Source organism: Panulirus ornatus, chromosome 64, assembly GCF_036320965.1.
Source record: "Panulirus ornatus isolate Po-2019 chromosome 64, ASM3632096v1, whole genome shotgun sequence".
In the NCBI taxonomy this organism is placed as follows: domain Eukaryota; kingdom Metazoa; phylum Arthropoda; class Malacostraca; order Decapoda; family Palinuridae; genus Panulirus; species Panulirus ornatus.
The window spans coordinates 21,643,691-21,666,739 of record NC_092287.1 but is presented as its reverse complement, the minus strand read 5'-3'; the positions used below and the strand labels follow the sequence as shown (position 1 = coordinate 21,666,739).

General features: G+C 39.7%; 1 protein-coding gene across 10 annotated transcripts in view; it reads left to right on the top strand.

Annotated features, from left to right (window-relative positions):
* The window catches only part of LOC139746342 (receptor-type guanylate cyclase Gyc76C-like), a 366,650-nt gene that overhangs the window by 277,574 nt on the left and 66,027 nt on the right, over positions 1-23,049 (top strand). For 8 of the 10 annotated variants that reach the window (XM_071657506.1, XM_071657505.1, XM_071657503.1 and 5 more), the window contains 2 exons: positions 3,927-4,238; positions 13,989-14,137. In XM_071657506.1, the coding sequence (XP_071513607.1) occupies positions 3,927-4,238; positions 13,989-14,137 (461 nt within the window). The remainder of the gene's footprint in view (positions 1-3,926; positions 4,239-13,988; positions 14,138-23,049) is intronic. The other 2 variants (XM_071657507.1, XM_071657504.1) reach the window with 1 other exon arrangement.

Here is a 23,049-nt window from a genome sequence, read left to right as displayed (position 1 = left end):
GCGCCAATTCTAACTCTGTGTGTAGCAAGTACATCAAGGGACACATCACTGCCACACATAACTGGAAGAATAATCACACAATAAGGGTTGAAGACAATGAAATACAAGATGTGTTACAACATAAAGATCCAATACACACCGTAGATTCTGTACATACTGGTACTGTTGCAAAACCTCCCATTAATATTTCTTTGAGACTTGAAAAGAATGATGTTACCATACATTTAGATTGAGGTTGTGCCATTTCTGTTGCCCCTAAGGAGTTGTATGAGAAATATTTTCCTAGGTTATCATTAAAGCCATTGAAAGTACATCTCCTCACTTATACTGGTGAAGACCTTAAACCATTATGTGAAATAGAAGTGGAAATTTATTACAAAGAGATGCAATTCAAACTTTCCCTGGTGATTACTCTAAAAGGTACATGTACTTTGCTAGGAAGAAACTGGTTGTTCAAATTACCTGATTGGGCAAATGTATTCTCTGTAAATCTTCTTCATGACTATAAAGATGTTCCAGTTGTTCCCACTATCCTAGAAAACTAAAGTGAATTGTTTAAGGATGAGCTAAGCTGTTTTAAAGGTCTAGATGTTAAATTCAGTATTTCAGTAAATTTAAAATTTCACAAAGCCAGACCAGAACTGTATGCTTTTCAGTTCAGATTAAAATAGGAGTTACTGAAAATGGAAAGCAATGGAGTAACAGAGAGTTTCATATGCCCTATTTGGTGCTGCTCCCATTGTATCTGTTAAAAGAATTCAGATAGAATCAGAGTGCATGGTAGTTTTAGTGTAACTTACAACAATTGTGCAAATGCAGTAAAGCACCTTATTCCAAAGGTTGAAAATTTACATTCAGCTTTGAGAAGTTCTGTGTATAGTGAGTTGGACTTGTTGCAATTATACCATCAAATTCCGATTGCAACCGAATCTCAAAAATATCTTACTATCAGCAGTTATATTGGCCTTCTTGTCTTTAAGAGCTTGCTAATGATATTCACTCTGGCCTTGCTATTTTTCAGGGAATGATGAATTCTATGCCTTCTGACATTCCAAAGGTTTTGTGTTAGTATGATATCCTCATTGTGAGAAAAGACAAAAAGGATCACCTGATTATTCTGCATAAAGGCGTGCAAAGATTGCACGAGTCATGTTTCAGATTAGATGCTGAGGGCATAAACTGCTTCCCATAAGTCAAGCTCCACCCTCAAAGATGGAACAGCCTTAAAATCCTTCCTTAGCCTGATAATGTTGTATTCCAGATTTCTGAAAATATTCCACTGTACTTTCACCCCAGAATAGAATGCTTGAAATAGGTGTTCAGTGGGTTTGGACAAAGGTAAAGGATAAAGCTTTCTTTATGGCAGAAATCTTCGTGCTGCATTCAGATACTCTTTTTCCCTGTGATGACTCTTTGCCATTGTAATTTTCATGAGATGCTTCTTCATATGGTATTGGTGCTGTATTGTCACATGTTATTGATGGATTATACTGACCAGTTGCTTTTGCTTCGTGAACATTAAAAGATCCTCAGAAAAACTATTCTCAGTTAGGTGAAGAAAAATTCAGACAGTTCCTTTATGGCTGGCAGCTCATGTTGATTACAAATCACTGCCCATTGGTTTCCTTGTTCAGCCCCAAGAAATTTGTTCCTATATGCATCTGCCAGACTCCAAAGGTGGGCACTTGAGTTAGCTTTATACAACCACGAGATTGAATACAGAAACATGGCTGCTCATGTTGATGCAGATAGTGTAGCAAGAATCCCTCTGGCTACAAAAGTGAGCTGTGACAGTGTGAATGTAAATTGATGCTGCTTTGAAACAGATGTCCTCACAACTGTAACACATCTAATGATCAAGGGAAAGCTGCAATAGATCCAATATTATCCAAGATTCTGAAATATGCTCCATGTGGATGGCCAAGTCCAATAAGTGGGATATAAGTTTATGACCTTTCATACAGCGTCAATATGAAACCATTATTGAACAAGTGTGTTCTCTGTGGGGACTTTGTGTCATAATTCTCATTTCACTGCAAGGAGACATACTTCAAAATGAGAAAAATGAAAGCAGTGTTAAGGTCCTGTGTATGATAGCCCAGTCAATATGTCAGTCCATAAGGGTAGATATGCCTGCTCTACAAGTTTATCCTTTTCCATTGCAGCCTTGGTCAAGACTTCATGCTAATTTTGTAAGTCCAGTCTCTGGTAAGATGTACTTTATACTTGTAGATGCTTATAGTAAGTATCATGAAGTGGTTCAAATGAAGAATACTATGGTTGATGCTACAGTAAAAGTTCTTTGTGAAATTTTCAGTAGACAGTTTACCTAAGATTCTAATCACAGATAATGGCATGCAATGCACTTCAAAGGAGTTTGCTGATTTCTGCTTGACTAACAGTATTCTGCATCATGCATCCTCAGCATATGAACCTTCTATGAATGGTCATGCAGAAAGAAAAGTTCAAATTCATAAGGCAGCTTTACGTCAAGCTGAAGTATTAAAACAGGATGCTGAGACTGTTCTACAGATTCCTGTTTTGCTGTAGCATCACTCCATATTCTATATCAGGAATCACACCATCTATGCTGCTTCTGGGAAGGAAACTGCACAGTTATTTGGATTTAATATTCCAATCCTGTACAAAGAAAGTAGAAGTAGAGCAAGAGTCCATGGCGAACTGAGGTGTTTCAATTGGCTGTCATGTGTTGAAAGTGAGTGATTCAGTGCTTGTAAGAAATTATATAGAGAAGAAAAATGGATGAAAGGTAAAGTGAAGGAAGTACTTGGACAAAGGCATTACTTAGTGGAAGTTTTTGATGGCTTTGTTTGGAAAAGACACATAGACCAATTGCTGAAATGTCCTGAAAGAATTAATGATGAAATTGTTCCTGATGATGCTTTCAGAGATGAAAATATAAATGTAATGAAATCAATTATTCACATTCAAATCCTATTCCTAATGGGCTTTCAAGGAAGTAGAGCATCAGATAAGTGAAGATGAAAATGCAAGGCCTACAGTTTCAAAGGCTTTAGGGCAGTAACAAGGCCCTCATAAAAAGGTGTACCTCTTCCAGTGAGCAACCAGTTGCTTTTTGGAGATATCCAGAAAGGCAAAGAAAACATCTTATGTGTCATAATGACTATACAATTTGAATATTCTTTGATTGATTCAGTATGATATACAGTACTGTATTGTACTAGATACTGTAGTTCCTCTAAGCGTACTTTGATTGGTTTAACATTCCTTATTAGATGATACATTTTTGTTAAAGATTTTTTGAAGTATATGTTTCCAGTTAAATCTGAGTTTTTTGGATTTTAAAGAAGGGATAGTGTTATACATTACAAATGATTGGATAGGGAATGATTTATTATTATTATTACTCCAACAACTTTCAATGTTTATTGTTTATGTATGCACTCACTATAAGGAGGCTTGTTTATATTCAAACTCTCTGTGGGGAGGAAGGAACATGGGAACTAAGAGAAGGTGCCTCAATCTCTACAACAGAATAGCTTAAGACTTAAGCTGATACAGCACAACTTAACTATCATACAACCTTTTAAATATATGTATGCTGTCTGCATTAACTATGTCCTAAATCAGTATGTTTTAAGTGTTTGTGTGTGTGTGTGTGTGTGTGTGTGTGTGTGTGTGTGTGATGATGATAATGATAATCATGATGATAATGATAATGATGATAATAATGATAATGATAATAATGAATGATTTATTGAATTTAGGCAGCTGTTTGGCTGAAAATGATAGATGAGATGATACAGAACTGGTCATAATGTTAGCTAGTTAACTAATCCTAAAAAAGCATAAGTTTATGGCATTGTTGGATATTTTGTGTGTGTGTGTGTGTGTGTGTGTGTGTGTTTGTGTGAAATTATTTATTCATTTTTGAATTCCAACAGAACTCTTCCCTCATGGCTACTGCTGAGATAGTTGATATTGAGGATGAGCCTCATTGTGGCTATGATGGGCTCAAATGTCCTGTCAGGAGTGAAGGATACCAGAGACTCTTGGCATGGGTGATGGGTGGACTCCTCATTTTGAGCATCTTTATTTCTACCATCTTGTACCGCAATTGGAAGTATGAACAAGAAATTGTTGGTCTCCAGTGGCGCATCAATCAATTGGACCTGATACTGAGTAGCCATGTTTCTGTTGGAAGTAGGGTACGTGAGGCCGGGGTATACTCTACTTCTTCTTCTCTTACCAGTAGGGTACGTAAGTATTCTTTCAGTCCCCTACATCTTTTGTCCTCTTTTTAAATCTCCATCACTTCAGCTGTTACCCTGTTCTGGGTTCTTTTTCCTTTTTCCTCCAATTTATTCATACTTTGCTTTCTTTTACAAATCTAACATGTGTAGTCATATTTGGATTTATATCCCTGTTATCTCAAAGGATATAGAAATAGTAGCAGTAAGGTGTTAGATTGTGAAATGAGAAAGAGTGAAGTGGTAGTTTGTGCATTTGTATACAAAATGGAACATGAACTGAAGTGAAAGTTTATGATTGATAGTAAGCATTTGAAGTCTGATTTTATGCAAACATGGCACAGGGAAGGGGAAAGTGGAGAGAAAGCTGTTGAAGGATTAAAGGATTAAAGGTGATTGAATCCACTGGTAGAATTTTGAGAGGGAAATATATGACTGTGCATGTGAAAAAGACTGTAGGACAGCATAGTTCTCGAACCCCTAACAGGTGTGAAATGTCAGCATGGAGTGGGACAGACAGCCTCCAAGATTCAGGTTGCTGAAATAATGTATTTGAGGGGTTCTTGTGGTATTAGCCGATGGGATGTTTAATTATTGCTTCTGTATATTGTGAATGAGATGTCAGAAAGAGGAAACCATTGGGGTTGTGTCACAGATAGATTTGATAGAAATGCCTTGAAGTGATTTAGTCGTGTGGAAAGGATGCATGATGATAACTTGAAGAAAAAAAGAGGAAGAAGTAGAAGTAAACAGACTGAAGAAAAGACATCCAGCATCATAGGAGATAAAAGTAGGAGAGTCATTTGGGAAGAGGCTCCATGAAGGTGTGACGGGGAATAAAACATGCTTGGAAATGTGTTTGGCTGGGACAGCTTTGAGATATCTGCTGTGGCATCTTATAAAAAGAGGGAAGGGGATTCATGAAATGAATGAGGATTAGAGATGTAGATAGATGTTTAGATATCTTTTATCATTTCCCATTAATTTTCTGTTTTCTTTTTTTCCTGATATGCTTGTTCTTATTTCCACCTCTGTGCATCTGAAGTTCCATCTTCTCTCTCATTATCTACTTTTTCTGTATATACCTCCACATACTACTTTAGCAGTACACATTATACATTGATTACACATTAAACTTTACCATGTCCCTTTTCATAGAGGTTTCCCGTATTTCTCATTTATGCTGGTACTGTGAAAAGTAAAAAAGAAAATGCTTAAAATTCAGGAAAGTTGTCAAGTTTCAGTACTTCAAGGGGATACTCTGCTTTTACTAGAGTATCCAAGTCTCACCCCACCTTCTCATGGTGACCTCATTAGTACACCCCTTAGGATTGTAACAAAATGGAGATTTGTTGCCCAATTCAATCAAGGCAATCCTTTTAGATTTAGTCAGACACCTGAGGTGTGCTATACTTGGTAAGCAGTCAATGACCAGGGAGGTATATTACCAGTACTTCCTGCTTGAGTATTAGGAGGGTGAGAGACAGCTGCTTAGTGAGCCAGCACTTTAGTGGTTGTCAAGATGCACTCCTCTGACTCAGGTAGCTGTCTTTTCTTTTTGCCTCACCAACATTTGGACTACTGGCATTCTGTCCCAAACATACAATATCTCTTTGTCGTATGTAACACTTGACACCACTTAACTCACACAGCTCATTCTTCATAACTCTAGATGTTCCTGTGGTGAGCACTATTCACTAGCCCTGCCTTTTGGCAAAATGGTAGAGCAGTAGATAGAAGTAGTAGGTAGGAACATTTAGGGATGATTATTAGGTAGAAACATTAGGAATGAATAGTAGGTGAGAGCATTAGAAAGAAGTAGTCATTAGGAAATTAGATAGGAGCGTCTGCAAACACTGTGCTAGACTTGCTCTCTGCCAGTGGCGTGTTAGGGGTGAGGCACTGGAGTTCTTTAGGTATGAAGACTCTGTTGCCATGGCCACCCCTTTGAGGAGTTCCAATTGGAACAGGCATCAGAGATATAGATGACAGATAATGCTGTGACTTTTTATTTTTTTGACAATTTTGGAGCCTCGCTGCTTCTGGAAACACTGTGCTGGATTTGTTCTCTGCCAGCGACCTTTCATTGGTGAGGTTCAAAAGGCTAAGAAGTGGCACTGAAGTTTACCATTCATGTAGAGGATTAAAAGAGATGAGTGATTGAGGTGGTGGTGCAGAATGTAAATGGGATGACTGGTGTGAGTAAATGGAGGGAGCTTGTAGAGAGGTTTAAAAGTTGTAGCTTATATATGCTGGGGACTGGAAAAAACCTATATCCCTGGGCAGAGTGTGTGGAGTGAAAATGGAAATGATGAATGCAAGGTATGGGAGGGCATGGAAGGAGGTTTGGTATGGACAGGAATGAGTGAAGATTATCAGGGAAGAGAGAAAGAAGGATTTGCAATTTTGCTATCACCAAGAGTGTGGGAAGATGCTACACAGCATGGATGGAATGGATCAAGAATAGTATGAGTGAAAGGAAAGATTGGGATTGTGAAGTATGCTTAGGTATGTGTATATGCCCTTCTGAATATGAAGACTGTATGAAGTAAAGATGAAATAATGCTTTTCTGGAAAAATTTGAATGACTGTATAAAAGGGTTTTGAGAAAGAGAGGAATGTGGTCGTATTGAGTAATATGAATGTGAAAGTGGGATGTGATGAAATCGGTGAGATAGTTGGTAAATGGGGAGTGCCTAGAGTAAATGAGAATGGAAGTTGTCATGAGGGTATTTGAGCTGAGAGAAGTTTATTCCTTGCAAACACCTTTTTTCAGAACAAGGTGATCCACAGATATATATGGATGAGGAATGATGGAAGAAAAGAGCAAAAGGCTTTGATTGACTGTGTGACAGTGGATGAAAGATTGAGAAAGGCCGTGTTAGGTGTAAGAATTATGATAGAATTCTTTGGAGACTGACCATTTTGTGGTTCTTGTGGTGATGAGGATCAGGGACAAGTGGAGGTATGGTGTAAGGAAGAATGGAGAGGTAAAAGTGTTGGCAAGCAAGAAGATGAATTGAAAAAATTGCTGGGCGGAGTATGAAAAGAAGGAAACGGACAGCTTAGATGAAAGTGTAGTGAATGTAGGTTTGCAGTCATGTGTGAATGAGGTGTTTAAAATGTTTAGAGAAATACTGTTAAAGGGTGTAGAATTAGTAGTTAGATACAAGGTTGTGAGATTTAAGAATAAAAAGGGCAATGCATGGTGACAGAGATTAGAATTGCAGTGGAAGAGAAGAAAAAGGCATATGGTAGATTGCTCAGTAAGTATTTACCAGCAGAAGTTCAGCAAAGGAGGAGGGAAGAATATATAGTATGTAAGTGGGATGTCAGTAAGCTGATAGAGGATAGCAAAGAAAGATTAGAGAAAGATTTTGGAAGAAAGTTAATTGAAAATTTTCAGGATGATAAGAAACTATATTAGAAGGAGGTGAAAAAGGAAAGAGGTGGATGCAAGAGTGGAAATATTAATGTGAAAAGTAAGGAAAAGGAGTTGCTGAACCAAAAGGAGGAAATGAAAGGAAGATGGAAAGAGTATTTTGAAGAACTGATGAATATGGGAGAAGAGAAGGCAACAGTTGTTACGTGCTTAGGTATGGACGATGGAAGGAAGAGGATACAAGTGCAAGGGCCTTTAGCAAATAGGGAGTAAGAAGGGCAATAATGAGGCTGAAGGTAGGAAAGGCACCTAAAGTGGATGGAATTACAGCTGAAATGCTGAAGTATGGAGGAGAAAGTTTGATAGAGTTGATGCATCTGATATGTAATGTAGCATGGAAACAGAAGGTTGTGTCTAAGGATTGGGTGAAAGCTATTATTGTTTCTTTATTCAAAAGAAAAAGAGCTAAGGATGTATGTAGCAATTTTAGTGGAATGAGTCTGTTAAGTATACCAGGAAAAGTGTATGCAAGAATGTTAATTGATAGAGTGATGGAAATGACTGAATGCAGAATGAATGAAGAGCAAGTGGGTTTTACAAAAGGTGGGATGTGTGGATCAGATTTTTGTGTGAAAGATGACCATGGGAAAGTATTCAGTGAAAGGTAAGAAGTTGTATGCAGCTTTTATGGATTTGGAGAAAGCATATGACATAGTCTAGTGGAATGCTTTGTGGGTTGTGGTAAGGACACATGGTGTAGGGAGACAACTGTTGGATGGTGTGAAAGCCTTCTATAGAGGGGGAAATGCATGTATAAGAGTGGATGAGAGTTGAGTGAAAGTTTAGGGATACATGTAGGTGTGAGGCAGGGCTGTGTGATGTCACTGTGGTGATTGTTTCTCAGTGAATGTAGGTTTGTTGTAGGGGTGTGTGATGTCCCCTTGGTTGTTTAATTTGTTTATGGATGGGGTTGTTAGGGAGGTGAATGCAAGAGTTTTGGAGAGAGGGGCAAGTATGAAGTCTGTTGGGGATGAGAGAGCTTGGGAAGTGAATCAGTTGTTGTTCACTGATGATACAGCGCTGGTGGCTGATTCATGTGAGAAACTGCAGAAGCTGGTGACTGAGTTTGGTAAAGTGTGTGAAAGAAGAAAGTTAGGAGTAAATGTGAATAAGAGCAAGGTTATTAGGTACAGTAGGGTTGAGGGTCAAGTCAATTGGGAGGTAAGTTTGAATGGAGAAAGACTGGAGGAAGTAAAGTGTTTTAGATATCTGGGAGTGGATTTGGCAGCGGATGGAACCATGGAAGCGGAAGTAAATCATAGGGTGGGGGAGGGGGCGAAAATCCTGGGAGCCTTGAAGAATGTGTGGAAGTCGAGAATTTACATTGAGATGTAAATAAATATAAATAATATATATATATATTATATATATTCTTTATCATTCTTTTTCGCTGTCTCCCACATTAGCGATGTAGCGCAAGGAAACAGAGGAAAGAATGGCCTAACCCACCCACATACACATGTATATACATACACGTCCACACACACACACACACACACACATATACATACCTATACATTTCAGTGTATACATATATATATACATACACAGACGTATCCATATATACACATTTACATAATTCATACTTGCTGCCTTTATTCATTCCTGTCGCTACCCCGCCACACATGAAATGACAACCCCCTCCCCCCACACGCGTGCTAGGTAGTGCTAGGAAAAGACAACAAAGGCCACATTCATTCACACTCAGTCTCTAGCTGTCATGTAACATGCACCAAAACCACAGCTCCCTTTCCACATCCAGGCCCCACAAAACTTTCTATGGTTTACCCCAGACGCTTCACATGCCCTAGTTCAATCCATTGATGGCACATCAACCCAGGTATACTACATCATTCCGATTCACTCTATTCTTTGCATGCCTTTCACCCTCCTGCATGTTCAGGCCCCAATCACTTAAAATCTTTTTCACTCCATCCTTCCATCTCCAGTTAGGTCTCCCACTTCTCCTCGTTCCCTCCACCTCTGACATATATATCCTCTTTGTCAATCTTTCCTCACTCATTCTCTCCATGTGACCAAAGCATTTCAGTACACCCTCTTCAGCTCTCTCAACCACACTCTTTTTATTACCACATATCTCTTACCCTATTATTGATTACTCGATCAAACCACCTCACACCACATATTGTTCTCAAACATCTCATTTCCAGCACATCTACCCTCCTCCACACAACCCTATCTATAGCCCACACCTCGCAAGCATATAACAGTGTTGGAACCCCTATTCCTTCAAACATACTCATTTTTGCCTTCCACACATTTTTCAATGCTCCCAGAACTTTCGCCCCCTCCTCCACCCTGTGACTCACTTCCTCTTCCATGGTTCCATCCACTGCCAAATCCACTCCCAGATATGTAAAACACTTCACTTCCTCCAGTTTTTCTCCATTCAAACTTACCTCCCTATTGACTTGTCCCTCAACCCTACTGTACCTCCCTATTGACTTGTCCCTCAACCCTACTGTACCTAATACCCTTGCTCTTATTCACATTTACTCTCAGCTTTCTTCTTTCACACACTTTACCAAACTCAGTCACCAGCTTCTGCAGTTTCTCACCCGAATCAGCCACCAGAGCTCTATCATCAGCAAACAACAACTGACTCACTTCCCATGCCTTGTCATCCACAACAGACTGCATAATTTCCCCTCTCTCCAAAACTCTTGCATTCTCCTCCTTAACAACCCCATCCACAAACAAATTAAACAACCATGGAGACATCACGCACCCCTGCCGCAAACCAACATTCACTGAGAACCATTCACTTTCCTCTCTTCCTTCTCATACACATACCTTATAGCCTCGATAGAAACTTGTCACTGCTTCCAGCAACTTGCCTCCCACACCATATACTCTTAGTACCTTGCACAGAGCATCTCTATCAACTCTATCATGTACCTTCTTCAGATCCATGAATGCTACATATAAATCCATTTGTTTTTCTTCTAAGTATTTCTCACATACGTTCTTCAAGGCAAACACCTACTCCATACATCCTCTATCACTTCTGAAACCACACTGCTCTTCCCCAATCTGATGCTCTGTACATCCCTTCTCCCTCTCAATCAGTACCCTCCCATATAATTTCCCAGGATTTCTCAACAAACTTGTACCTCTGTAATTTGAACATTCACCTTTATCTCCTTTGCCTTTGTACAGTGGCACTATGCATGCATTTTGCCAATCCTCAAGCACTTTACCATGAGCCATACATACATTGAATATCCTCACCAACCAGTCAGCAACACAATCACCCCATTTTTTAAATATATTCCACTGCAATACCATCCAACCCACCACCTTGCTGGCTTTCATCTTCTGCTAAGCTTCCACTACTTCTCTGTTTACCAAATCATTCTCCATGACCCTCTCACTTCACACACCACCTCAATCAAAACACCCTATATCTGCCCCTCTATCATCTAACTCATTAAAAAAACTTCAAAATACTCACTCCATCTCCTTCTCACATCACCACTACTCGTTGTTACCTCCCCATTAGCCCTCTTCACCGATGTTCCCATTTGTTCTCTTGTCTTATGCACTTTATTTACCTCCTTCCAAAACATCTTTTTATGCTCCCTAAAATTTGATGCACCAGTCAGCTCGTTCTAGGCATGAGAGTGGCATCTGGAGACATGGTGTTTGTGATTGTTTTGACTTGTTGCTTGTCAAGAGGTAAGTTTTTGTTCGGCAGACGCAGCAAGCACTTGAATTCCAGGATCTGCTCACCCTTGCGGCCCATGTATTCAAAGTATTTGTCCAGGTATGGCAAAAGGGTTACTGGGTTCATTTCTTCTGCTATTAGCTCCAGTTGCTTGACTTGAGGTTGAAGCACAGACATAAGAGATTCTCTTTCTCCTTCAGGTTGTTGAAAGACATTCAGTTTCAGTCTCAGTCTCTTTCTGAGTCTTCATGGTGAAATGAGATATCATCTTTCTCAAAATGACCTTTGGTCACACCAAAATTTTTCAAGAGGACACTGTTTGAAAGGTTACTGTATTGAGATTATTGTACTTAAAGTAAGTGTATTAAAATGAAAACCTGAAAAGATACAAAAAAGGAGAATAAAAAGGACCAAAGAACGTTGGTCCATCAAGAATTGATTAAAAGTAGAACGAAAAAAAGTAACTTTTCCAGTCACAGTCCTCATAATGAACTGAGTTCCAGGAACTTGGTCATGTCCACCTTTGTTTATAGCCCATGCCTTGCAACCATATGATATTGTTGAAACTACCATTCCTTCAAATGTATCCATTTTCGTTCTCTGAGATTACTTGCTCTCTTTCCACACATTCTTTATTGCCCCCAAAACCTTCATCTGCAACACCCACCCTGTGACTCACTTCCACTTCCATGGTTCCATTTGCTGTCAGGTCCACTGTCAGATATCTAAAAGACTTCACTTCCTCCAATTCTTCTCCATTCAAACTTTCATTCCAACTAACTTGTCCATCAACCCTGCTGAACCTGATAACCTTACTCTTATTCACATTTACTCTCATTTTCTTCTTTCAAATGCTTTTTCAAACTCAGTCACCAATTTCTGTAGGTTCTCACTTGAATCAGCCACCAGTGCTATATCATCAGCAAACAGCAACTGACTCACTTCCCAGGCCGTCTCAGCCCCAACAGACTGCATAGTGGCCCCTCTCTCTTAAACTCTTGCATTAACCTCCTTAGCTTCCCCATCCATAAACAAATTAGACATCCATGGTGACATCGCACACCCCTGCCAGAGACCAGCCTTTATTATGAATGAACCACTCTCCTCTCTTCCTACCCATACACATGCCTTGCACCCTTGATAAAAACTTCTCACTACTTCTAGCAGCTTACCTTCGACTCCATATGTTCTTAATATCTTACACAAATCATCTCTATCAGTCTTGTTATATGCCTTCTCCAGATCCATAAATACCACATACAAATCCATCTGTTTTCATAAGTATTTCTCACACAGATTCTTCCAAGCTAACACCTGATCCACACATCCCTTACCACTTCTGAAACCACACTGCTCCTCCTCAGTCTGATACTATGTACATCCCTTCACCCTCTCAATCATACCCTCCCATACAATTTTCCAGGTATACTCAGCAAATTTATGCCTCTGTAGTTTGAATGCTTACTTTTATCTCCTTTGCCTTAATACAGTGGCACTATACACACATTCTGCTAATCCTCAGACACTTCTCCATGATCCATACATACATTGAATATCCTTACCAACCAGTCAACAACACAGTCATCCCCTTTCTTGATAATAAAGATTCCACTGCAATACCATACACTTCCACTACTTTGCCGGATTTCAGCTTCTGTAAGGCTTTCACCACTCTTCCTGATTCTCTCACTTCACATAACACTCCAACCAAAACACCTCACTTCTGCCACTCTATCATCAAACACTTTCAACAATTCTTGAAAATACTCACTCCATCTTCCTCTTTCATCACTACCCCTTTTGACCCCTTTACCAATGTTACCATTTGTTCTCTTGTCCTTCACACATTATTTACCTCCATCCTAAACATCTTTTTATTCTTCCTAAAGTTTAATGATACTCTCACCCCAACTCTCATTTGCCTTCTTTTTCAACCCCTGCATCTTCCTGTTGACTTTCTGCCACTTTCTCTTATACATCTTCCAGTCATTTGCACTCCTTTGTAAGTACTTTCCAAACACCTCTCGTTCCTTTGTCAATAGTAACTTTACTTCGTCGTATCATCACTCACTACTTTTTCTAATCTGCCTATTTCATGCATGAGGTTGCGGCAAGAACAAATGATAGAGCCATAGAGGGAAAAATCCTCATTTGGCTCCTTTCTCTGTTCCTCCTTTGGAAAGTATTACAGAAAGGGAGGATTTCCAGCCACCTGCTCCTGCCCCTTTTAGTCACTTTCTATGATATGCAGGGAATACATGGCAATATTCTTTCTCTCATATTTCCAGGGATATATATGTATTGAAATACTCTAGAGAAATAGGGAATACTACATATGATGCACATTTTAAGTAAGTGTTTTAATGTTTCTTCTTGAAGTAGCCTTGATTATTATTGTTATATATTTTAAATTCATTGATTTCTTAGTTTCCATTTTAGTCATTACTGCATCATAAATTTATTATTTGGAGTTAATGCTGTTTCTTTATAAGTCCTAATTTATGAAGTTTTCTTTATAATTAGATCACATTTAAAGGAAAAAGCATCTAAGGCATTGCAGTTTGATATAGCAAATGAACAGAAGCTAATCTGTATGGTAATCTATGTCCTATTTTTATCTGAACAGCAAAGTTTGGCAAGTGCAATGTCCTATGATCAGCATGGGCAATGGTATCAAAACCTGGCTAACTACAAAGGCACAATTGTCTGTCTAAAGGGAATTGACTTGAATCAGAAGAGACCTGAATTCAGCCGGAATACCATGAAAGAAATGAGGTTAGCTTTTATTGTACAGTATAACAGTGTTTCACTAATACATGCCTTGGAATTCAGAGAAATAAATGTAATAACTTTAGATATATTCTAACATGATTTGTCTTTGTTTATTTGATATGCAGTTTCTTGATACACAGTGCATAATCTCAAAATTCTGTATTTTGAATATCAGTTTCTATCAACAGTACCACATTCTTCCTGGAAATACCCTTGGGGAGATAGCCATGATAGAAAAATTTCCAGGTTGTTTCATTTAAACACACTATCCGTCTCTCTCACCTTCATGGGTTCTCTCCCCAGTGAATTTCATTTGATTAAACTTAATGAAGGAAACTTTGAGTAATTTAGTTATGGAATAAGTAAGAATATGTTGATGGGACTATTATAAATGCATAACAAAAAACATTAATGTGTCATCGTAAATGAGAAACTAGAATTCAGGGAATGTAGTGAGGGAATAGTATGAGTTTGAGTATTTTCTCTGAGAGAATTAAGGGACAGTATAGTTTTTCTGATCCTGACCTATGCAACTGAAACATTGATGTGGACTGTGTCACAAAAGTAAAAAATCCAGGCTGTGGAAATGAGCTGTTTGAGATGATCATGTGGTAAGACCAGATGCAATGAAGAAAGAAATGAGAGGCTGTATGAGAGATATGGTGTGGCAGGGAATGGAAAGAGAATGCATCGTTGAGCAGGAGAGTGAGTGAAATGTAATACCTTGGGGTGGTTTGTTCATGTGGAAAGAATCCTGGATGGGGACTGTACAAAGAGTGTAAGATAGTACAATTTAAGGGGTTAGTGTGAGAAGAATACCACCTGTGACATGTGGAGATAGAAGTGAAGAGTGCTTGAGGCAAAGGAATGATAAAAGAATACATGGAATGGTGTATGTAAGAGAGGCATTCAAGGACAGGGATAAATGTAAGCTCCTTTGTCTTGGCTACCCCTTGATGGGGGCTCCTATGGGGAGTGGGCATCAGAGACATAGACATATAGTTAGATTCACTACCCCCTTGATGGGAGTTCCCATGGGGAGTGGGTATCAGAGACAGACATATAGTTAGATTCACTACAAAGGAAAAAAAGAATTATTGTGCACAAAAGAAGTAAAACTGAATACTGCTGTGTTGTATGATCACCAACAAAACAAATAGAAACAAACACTGTAGAGAGAATTAAGAAGCACTTTACTAGCAAAATAGTGGAGATGGGACTTGTGAATTACTATGCAAGGGTGGAAGAACTGAACTGTATAGCCTGAAGAGAAGGGATATATAATAATCAATGCTTGGAAGCAAATTGAAGGTGTAAAGAAAAATATATAGAACTGGAAAGCATATCAAAGGGAAGTTTTTTGTTTTCTATATGTTAGCTGAGATGGCTCTGGCAACTGATGTCCTAATAAAGGCCATCCCATTAATGCTCTATATATTTTTATCTTATGTTGAAGCTTCCAGTCATGGACAAAAGTCCACACCAAGGCCAGGCCTTAATTGAAATATAAAGAGAATTATGAAGTGGAAAAAGAAATAACAACAGAAAGTATATATGAATTTTTGAGAAAGTGAAAAACTTGTCTTTGAAATGTGCTAGGTCATAATTATTGGGAAAGACATGAGAGGGTAGAGAGTTCCAGAGCTTTGAAATGTAAGGGAAGAAGCAGGTATCAAAATGGACCCCTTGAGTAACTGATGGCCACACAATAATCATATGATGCAGTAGCTTGCTGAGTATTGCATGGCCTAGCTAGTGGTTAGGGTACACAAGCAACCAGCTCACGAACTAAAAACAAAGTGATACTTATAGAAGAGGGAAAGTGAACCAACATTGTGGCGTAGGGTAAAGGGATCAAGTTTGGAAGTTTGTCAAGGACAGTTTGTAAAGTGGATCACGTTCGACTCAGCTCTGTCATGTAAGGGTACAGAGCTAGAACCACCCCAAATGTGAGAGCACTACATTATACAAAGATGAATCAGTCCATTGTATAAACGAAGCAACTGTTCAGAGAGAAGAGTTTCAACATCTAAACAGGACACCCAGTTTCTTAGAGGCAGACTTAGCTATTTCTGTAATGTGGGGTTTCCAAGAAAGAGTGGATATTACTTTAATGATTTGGTAAACAGAGAAGAGGTAGTAAAAGCTTTGCGAAGATGGAAGCCGGCAAGGCAGCAGGTTTGGATGGTATTGCAGTGGAATTTATTAAAAAAGGGGGTGACTGTATTGTTGACTGGTTGGTAAGGTTATTTAATGTATGTATGATTCATGGTGAGGTGCCTCAGGATTGGCGGAATGCTTGCATAGTGCCATTGTACAAAGACAAAGGTGATAAGAGTGAGTGCTCAAATTACAGAGGTATACGTTTGTTGAGTATTCCTGGTAAATTATGTGGGAGGGTATTGATTGAGAGGGTGAAGGCATGTACAGAGCATTAGATTGGGGAAGAGCAGTGTGGCTTCAGAAGTGGTAGAGGATGTGTGGATCAGGTGTTTGCTTTGAAGAATGTATGTGAGAAATACTTAGAAAAGCAAATGGATTTGTATGTAGCATTTATGGATCTGGAGAAGGCATATGATAGAGTTGATAGAGATGCTCTGTGGAGGGTACTAAGAATATATGGTGTGGGAGGCAAGTTGTTAGAAGAAGTGAAAAGTTTTTATCGAGGATGTAAGGCATGTGTACGTGTAGGAAGAGAGGAAAGTGATTGGTTCTCAGTGAATGTAGGTTTGTGGCAGGAGTGTGTGATGTCTCCATGGTTGTTTAATTTGTTTATGGATGGGGTTGTTAGGGAGGTGAATGCAAGAGTTTTGGAAAGAGGGGCAAGTATGCAGTTTGTTGTGGATGAGAGAGCTTGGGAAGTGAGTCAGTAGTTGTTTGCTGATGATACAGCGCTGGTGGGTGATTCATGTGAGAAACTGCAGAAGCTGGTGACTGAGTTTGGTAAAGTGTGTGAAAGAAGAAAGTTAAGAGTGAATGTGAATAAGAGCAAGGTTATTAGGTACAGTAGGGTTGAGGGTCAAGTCAGTTGGGCGGTAAGTTTGAATGGAGAAAAACTGGAGGAAGTGAAGTGTTTTAGATATCTGGGAGTGGATCTGGCAGCGGAGGGAACCATGGAAGCGGAAGTGAATCATAGGGTGGGGGAGGGGGCGAAAATCCTGGGAGCCTTGAAGAATGTTTGGAAGTCGAGAACATTATCTCGGAAAGCAAAAATGGGTATGTTTGAAGGAATAGTGGTTCCAACTATGTTGTATGGTTGCAAGGCGTGGGCTATGGATAGAGTTGTGCACAGGAGGGTGGATGTGCTGGAAATGAGATGTTTGAGGACAATATGTGGTGTGAGGTGGTTTGATCGAGTAAGTAATGTAAGGGTAAGAGAGATGTGTGGAAATAAAAAGAGCATGGTTGAGAGAGCAGAAGAGGGTGTTTTGAAATGGTTTGGTCACATGGAGAGAATGAGTGAGGAAAGATTGACCAAGAGGATATATGTGTCGGAGGTCGAGAGAACATTATAGATAGCCATTAATGCTTCCCCATCAGCTCCTGGCATTTGATGAAGAAGCTCTTATAATGTCCAAACATTTGTTACAGTTTTTCTGGAGTTTCTTTGTATGTTTTACCAGGTGAGGATAGGACCATTAGATAATTAAGCCTAAAAATGTCTGCGCTTTATTGACTCTAATCATTTTATCATTAAGATGTATAATAGAAAGGTATGTAAATTATTAGGACCATGATTTTTTTGTATTGACATCTATATCCCATTGCAGTTTTCACTTGTTGGATGGTTATATTGTAATCATTGGCTGCAAGGCAGAAGAAGATTTATTTTATTCATTTATTATTATACTTTGTCTCTGTCTCCTGCATTAGCGAGGTAGTGCAAGAAAACAGATGAAAGAATGGCCCAACCCACCCACATACACATGTATATACATACACGTCCACACACGCACATATACATACCTATACATTTCAACGTATACATATATATTCATACACAGACATATACATATATACACATGTACATAATTCATACTTGTTGCCTTTATTCATTCCCTTCACCACCTCGCCCCACAGGAAAAGATACCTCCCTCCCCCACACGCATGCAAGGTAGTGCTAGGAAAAGACAACAAAGGAAACATTCATTCACGCTTAGTCTCTAGCCGTCATGTATGATGCACCGAAACGAAAGTGCCCTTTCCACATGCAGGCCCCACAAAACTTTCCATGATTTACCCCAGACGCTTCATATGCCCTGGTTCAATCCATTGACAGCACGTCGACCCCGGTATACCACATCGATCCAATTCACCCTGTTCCTCACACACCTTTCACCCTCCTGCATGTAGAGGCCCCGATTGCCCAAAATCTTTTTCACTCCTTTCCACCTCCAATTTGGTCTCCCACTTCTCCTTGTTCCCTCCACCTCTGACACATATATCCTCTTTGACAATCTTTCGTCACTCATTCTCTCCATGTGACCAAACCATTTCAATACACCCTCTTCTGCTCTCTCAACCACACTCTTTTTATTACCTCACATCTCTCTTACCCTTTCATTACTTACTCTATCAAACCACCTCACAACACATATTGTCCTCAAACACCTTATTTCCAACACATCCGCCCTCCTCCGCACAACTCTATCTATAGCCCACGCCTCGCAACCATATATTATTGTTGGAACCACTATTCCTTCAAAAATACCCGTTTTTGCTTTCCGAGATAATGTTCTCACCTTCCACACATTCTTCAATGCTCCTAGCACTTTTGCCCCTTCCCCCACCCTGTGACACTTCCACTTCCATGGTTCCATCCGCTGACTTGTCCCTCATCCCTATTGTACCTAATAACCTTGCCCTTATTCACATTTACTCTCAGCCTTCTTCTTTCACACACTTTACCAAACTCAGTCACCAGCTTCTGCAGCTTCTCACCTGAATCAGCCACCATCTCTGTATCATCAGCAAACAACTGACACACTTCCCAAGCCCTCTCATCCACAACAGACTGCATACTTGCCCCTCTCTCCAAAACTCTTGCATTCACCTCCCGAACAACCCCATCCATAAACAAATTAAACAACCATGGAGACATCACGCACCCTTGCCGCAAACCGACATTCACTAAGAACCAATCCCTTTCCTCTCTTCCAACTCATACACATGCCTTACATCCTTGATAAAAACTTTTCACTGCTTTTGGCAACATATACTCTTAATACCTTCCACAGAGCATCTCTATCAACTCTATCATATGCCTTCTCGAGATCTGTAAATGCTACATACAAATCCATTTGTTTTTCTAAGTATTCCTCACATACATTCTTCAAGGCAAACACCTGATCCACACATCCTCTATCACTTCTGAAACCACACTGCTCTTCCCCAATCTGATGCTCTGTACATGCCTTCGCTCTTTCAATCAATACCCTTCCATACAATTTCCCAGGAATACTCAACAAACTTTTTTTTTTTTTATACTTTGTCGCTGTCTCCCGCGTTTGCGAGGTAGCGCAAGGAAACAGACGAAAGAAATGGCCCAACCCCCCCCCCCCCCATACACATGTACATACACACGTCCACACACGCAAATATACATACCTACACAGCTTTCCATGGTTTACCCCAGACGCTTCACATGCCTTGCTTCAATCCACTGACAGCACGTCAACCCCTGTATACCACATGACTCCAATTCACTCTATTTCTTGCCCTCCTTTCACCCTCCTGCATGTTCAGGCCCCGATCACACAAAATCTTTTTCACTCCATCTTTCCACCTCCAATTTGGTCTCCCTCTTCTCCTCGTTCCCTCCACCTCCGACACATATATCCTCTTGGTCAATCTCTCCTCACTCATTCTCTCCATGTGCCCAAACCATTTCAAAACACCCTCTTCTGCTCTCTCAACCACGCTCTTTTTATTTCCACACATCTCTCTTACCCTTACGTTACTTACTCGATCAAACCACCTCACACCACACATTGTCCTCAAACATCTCATTTCCAGCACATCCATCCTCCTGCGCACATCTCTATCCATAGCCCACGCCTCGCAACCATACAGCATTGTTGGAACCACTATTCCCTCAAACATACCCATTTTTGCTTTCCGAGATAATGTTCTCGACTTCCACACATTTTTCAAGGCTCCCAAAATTTTCGCCCCCTCCCCCACCCTATGATCCACTTCCGCTTCCATGGTTCCATCCGCTGACAGATCCACTCCCAGATATCTAAAGCACTTCACTTCCTCCAGTTTTTCTCCATTCAAACTCACCTCCCAATTGACTTGACCCTCACCCCTACTGTACCTAATAACCTTGCTCTTATTCACATTTACTCTCAACTTTCTTCTTCCACACACTTTACCAAACTCAGTCACCAGCTTCTGCAGTTTCTCACATGAATCAGCCACCAGCGCTGTATCATCAGCGAACAACAATTGACTCACTTCCCAAGCTCTCTCATCCCCAACAGACTTCATACTTGCCCCTCTTTCCAGGACTCTTGCATTTACCTCCTTTACAACCCCATCCATAAACAAATTAAACAACCATGGAGACATCACACACCCCTGCCGCAAACCTACATTCACTGAGAACCAATCACTTTCCTCTCTTCCTACACGTACACATGCCTTACATCCTCGATAAAAACTTTTCACTGCTTCTAACAACTTGCCTCCCACACCATATATTCTTAATACCTTCCACAGAGCATCTCTATCAACTCTATCATATGCCTTCTCCAGATCCATAAATGCTACATACAAATCCATTTGCTTTTCTAAGTATTTCTCACATACATTCTTCAAAGCAAACACCTGATCCACACATCCTCTACCACTTCTGAAACCGCACTGCTCTTCCCCAATCTGATGCTCTGTACATGCCTTCACCCTCTCAATCAATACCCTCCCATATAATTTACCAGGAATACTCAACAAACTTATACCTCTGTAATTTGAGCACTCACTCTTATCCCCTTTGCCTTTGTACAATGGCACTATGCACGCATTCCGCCAATCCTCAGGCACCTCACCATGAGTCATACATACATTAAATAACCTTACCAACCAGTCAACAATACAGTCACCCCTTTTTTTTTTTAATAAATTCCACTGCAAAACCATCCAAACCTGCTGCCTTATACCTCTGTAATTTGAACACTCACCTTTATCCCCTTTGCTTTTGTACAGTGGCCCTATGCAAGCATTCCGCCAATCCTCAGGCACTTCACAATGAGCCATACATACACTGAATATCCTTACCAACCAGTCAGCAACACAGCCACCCCTTTTTTTTTTTAATAAATTCCACTGCAAAACCATCCAAACCTGCTGCCTTGCTGGCTGTCATCTTTCACAAAGCTTTCACTGCCTCTTCTCAGTTTACCAAATCATTCTCCCTGACCCATTCACTTCGCGCACCACCTTGACCAAAACAGCCTATATGTGCCACTCTGTCATCTAACACATTCAACAAACCTTCAGATTACTCACTTCATCTCCTTCTCACATTACCACTACTTGTTATTACCTCCCCATTTGCCCCCTTCACTGATGTTCCCATTTGTTCTCTTTCTTTTGCACTTTATTTACATCCTTCCAAAAAAAATTTTTTTTCTCCCTAAGATTTAATGATACTCTCTCACCCCAACTCTCATTTGCCCTCTTTTTCACCTCTTGCACCTATCTCTTGACCTCCTGCCTCTTTCTTTTATACATCTCCTAGTCTCCCAGAAGTAGATATCATCCAGAAGTGCAGAATATTTTACAGTATTGGCTATTAGCATGTCTGCCATAAATACTGAGAATAGCAGTGGGCTCAAAATGGCCCCATGTTAGACCACTGATTCAATATTATCATTTTTGTGATTGTTTTCTTCAAAGAAGTACTTTGGTTTATCATTTAGGAAGTTTCTTAATCGTTCTTCTATGTTCCCCGTAGCACCTATTCTTGCTGATTTGACTGGGATACTCTGTCAAAAGTTTAGGTATCAAAATATATGGCTAAAACTATTTTTACTCTTTTAATCCACACTGTATGCAATTCTTCATTCTAATGAACTGGTCAACAGTTGATCTTTGTTTTCTAGATCTGGCTTGATAGGGGGTAACATATTACTTGTTTCAATATACCAGTATAGTCTAGTTTGTACAATTGTTTCTATTACATTTCCAATTTTTGAAAGTAATCAAGCATTTAGTACATGTTTAATGAATATGGGGAAATATCTTTGTGACCACTTTTGGTTGACCAGATGTAATATGAATAGTTTGCCATTGGTTGGAGTTTAGTTAAGAATTTTTAGGGGATGTCATCTTTGCCTGATGTCTTATATTTGGGCAATGTTACTAGTGTTTTGTTGAGTTCTTGAATGCTAAACTTACTGTAATAGTCATTATATAAGTCTTGGAAAGTGGAAAAAAATTCCTTCAAGCAGGTCTCAATCATTTTGAAGATTTGCTTTTTATCATTCAGTATTGCAGTAGCAATCAGCCAAATTGTTACCTTTGTCATGAAGGGTAGGGATAACTTTTTTTCATTTTCTTTTATGTTGAAGGGTCTAGTCACAGACAAAAGTCCAAATCAAAACCAGACCTTAATTGAATTATAGAAAGGATTATGAAATGGAAAAATAAAAGACAAGGGAAAGTATTCACAAAATTTTGGAGGAAGTGAAGTGTGCTAGGTCATAGTTATTAGGAAAGACATGAGAAGGTAGAGAGTCCAAAGCTTCAACATGTGGGAAAAGAAGCAAGTATCAAAACAGCCCACCATTGAGTTGCCAATGGTCACACAATAATGATATGACACAGCAGCTTGCCAAGTATATTGTATGGTCTAGCTAGTGGTGGGGGCACTCAAGCATCCAGCTCTCATGAGCAAATTCCAAAGTAATACG